The sequence below is a fragment of the Eimeria mitis genome, genomic scaffold (assembly GCF_000499745.2).
Source record: "Eimeria mitis Houghton genomic scaffold, Emh_scaff3675, whole genome shotgun sequence".
Classification (NCBI taxonomy): domain Eukaryota; phylum Apicomplexa; class Conoidasida; order Eucoccidiorida; family Eimeriidae; genus Eimeria; species Eimeria mitis.
Window position 1 is genome coordinate 2,732 of NW_013572016.1, and position 2,565 is coordinate 5,296.

Sequence of the window (2,565 nt, forward strand, 5' to 3'; positions counted from 1 at the left end):
CCGCTGCAGCGACGCCAGCCGGTTGCATAGGGGACCCACCAGGGGAGAAGCCACCTGCAGCGCATGCATCCACCACATGCACACACACACCCCCTGCTAGACAGCTAGCTGAGCAGCTAGCTAGACAGCTAGCTCAACAGCTAGTGGGGTAGCTACGGTAGCTAGCTAGCTGACCAGCTCGCTGCTGAGATCGCTAGCTAGCTTGTTGGCTAGCTATTTGACGAGCTATGCCTGCGGATAGCTGGCTATCTAGCTGCGAGTCTACCAGTGTTTGGCTAGCTAGCTAGCTAGCTAGCTAGCTAGCTAGCTAGCCAAACACTGGTAGACTCGCAGCTAGCTAGCTAGCTAGCTAGCTATCTAACTGTGGAGCTAGCTAGGTAGCTAGCTAGCTAGCTAGGTAGCTAGCTAGCTAGCTAGCTAGCTAGCTAGCAGTGGGAACGCACAACGAGGACGAGGCGACTGGGCGTAAGTGCGGCCAAGAAAGCAGCGAAGTGATTGGGGTCGACTTTGTTATGGAGATAGCCGTCTCTGAATGCCTGTCTCCCCGCCCCTGTTTGTAGGGCATCAGCGAGTGCTGCTGTCTCCTGCAGAGGAGACAGTTGCGGCAGGAGAGGCTGAGGATGCTTGATGGCATCAGGTGCAGCAGGAGACAAGGAGACAGCAGGAGACAATACAGTGTCTCCGTATGCTGCTGCTGTTGATAGACCCGATAGAGAAGGGGCAAAGGAGACAGATTGCCGCTCGTGCAGCTCAAATGCTGTCTCCTCTGCTGCGTACTGCTGCAGCACATATCGCCAGTTCTCCTGTATAGACACTTGGTGCTTCAGCAGCCTGAGAGACAGACAAGCAGCAGCAGCAGCAGCAGCAGCAGCAGCAGACAGAGAATAAACAGAGACAGAAACACAAGCGATGATAGAACAGCGAGAGAAGCAGCAGGATAGAGAAGAGACAAAAAAAAAGGAGACAGTTGAGCAGCAGCAGCAGGGGAGACATCATACAGAAACAAAATATGCTTCTATAGAGAGGAGACAGAGGAGACAAGCAGCAGCAGCAACAAAGAGACAAGGAGACAAACGCATGCACAGAGACAGACAGTGGAGACAGACAGCAGCAGCGAGCCAAGGAGACAGTCAGCAGCAAGAAGAGATGAGACACAAGGAGACAGCGACCATCAACAATACGAAAGGAGACAAAGACACGGTCAACAACAACAGCAGCAGCAGCAGCAGCAGCAGCAGCAGCGGGCGTGTGTCTGACTGCAAGTAGACAGTCAACAGCATCAGCAGCAGCAGCAGCAGCAACAGCAGCAGGGTGTGTCTGACTGCAAGTAGACAGTCAACAGCATCAGCAGCAGCAGCAGCAGCAGTAGCAGCAGCAGCAGCAGCAGCAGCAGCAGCAGCAGCAGCATGTGTCTGACTGCAAGTAGACAAAGAATATTTTGCCCATGAGCTCGATGGTGAAGTGTTTTAAGCTGCCCCCCGGCACCATCAACGCAACCCTCAGCTCAGCAGCGCATGCATGCAGCCCCACTGTCACATGCATCCCCTCTGCCAGCCCCGCAGCACGCAGAGCACCCAGACAGCTCCCGGGGCCCCCCATACCCAACAAACTCGCAGCCAGCCTGCACCACAAACAGCAGCAGCAACAGCAACAGCAGCAGCAGCAGCAGCAGCAGCAGCAGCAACAGCAGCAGCAGAAGATGAAGGGAGACATTTCTTTACATTTCGATCGAAAGACAAATGCTGCTGCTGTCTGGATTGTTCGGGTGTATGTACAGCTCAGCGAGGAGAGCAGCAAACAGGTAAAGCTGTGCTTACATTAGGCAGGCCCTGAAACACAAACCAACAGCAGCAACAGCAGCAGCAGCATCAGCAGCAGCAGCAACAGCAGCAGCAGCAACAGCAGCAACAGCAACAGCAGCAACAGCAACTCGATATGCTGAACAAGCGCAGTATGGCGGGCTTCACTAAGAGGCAAGGCACCGCCGCAGCTGCAGCATCAGCAGCAGCAGCAACAGCAGCAACAGCAGCAGCAGCAGCAGTGTGAAGGAGACAAAGAGCCAGGGGACGAGAGGAGGATAGAGGGAGACAGGAGCAAGCCGAGGGGACAGCAGAAGAGAAAGGAGACAGAATTAAAAAAGGAGACAAAAGGAGACAACAAAGGAGACAAACGGAGACAAAAGGAGACAAACAAAAAGGAGACAAAAGGAGACAGCAGGAGACAAAAGGAGACAAAAGGAGACAAAAGGAGACAAAAGGAGACAAAAGGAGACAAAAGGAGACAAAATGAGACAAAAGGAGACAAAATGAGACAAACAAAAAGGAGACAAAAGGAGACGGCAGGAGACAAAAGGAGACAAAAGGAGACAAAAGGAGACAAAAGGAGACAGCATATTTTTCTTACTTCATATCTGCACAGGGCGGCCTGTCTGGCCCCACAGCATCCAAGACAAAGACAAACTCAACAGAGTGTGTTTGTCTGCTTGCTGGGAGCATCAGCAGCAGGAGACACAGAGGAGACACCTGCTGCTGACTTGCCCTCGCGGGCATCCCCAAAGTCCCTTGG

General features: G+C 53.3%; 1 protein-coding gene across 1 annotated transcript in view; it reads right to left on the minus strand.

The window, feature by feature from the left end:
• The window catches only part of EMH_0068400 (uncharacterized protein), a gene marked incomplete at both ends in the record, with an annotated part of 5,224 nt that extends 2,675 nt beyond the window's left edge, over positions 1-2,549 (minus strand). Inside the window, 5 exons of the mRNA XM_013498738.1 lie at positions 1-54; positions 444-831; positions 1,418-1,621; positions 1,818-1,829; positions 2,404-2,549. The exon at positions 1-54 is cut by the window's left edge and continues 786 nt beyond it. Coding sequence (XP_013354192.1) covers positions 1-54; positions 444-831; positions 1,418-1,621; positions 1,818-1,829; positions 2,404-2,549 — 804 coding nt within the window. The remainder of the gene's footprint in view (positions 55-443; positions 832-1,417; positions 1,622-1,817; positions 1,830-2,403) is intronic.
• Between the last annotated feature and the right edge of the window lie 16 nt (positions 2,550-2,565).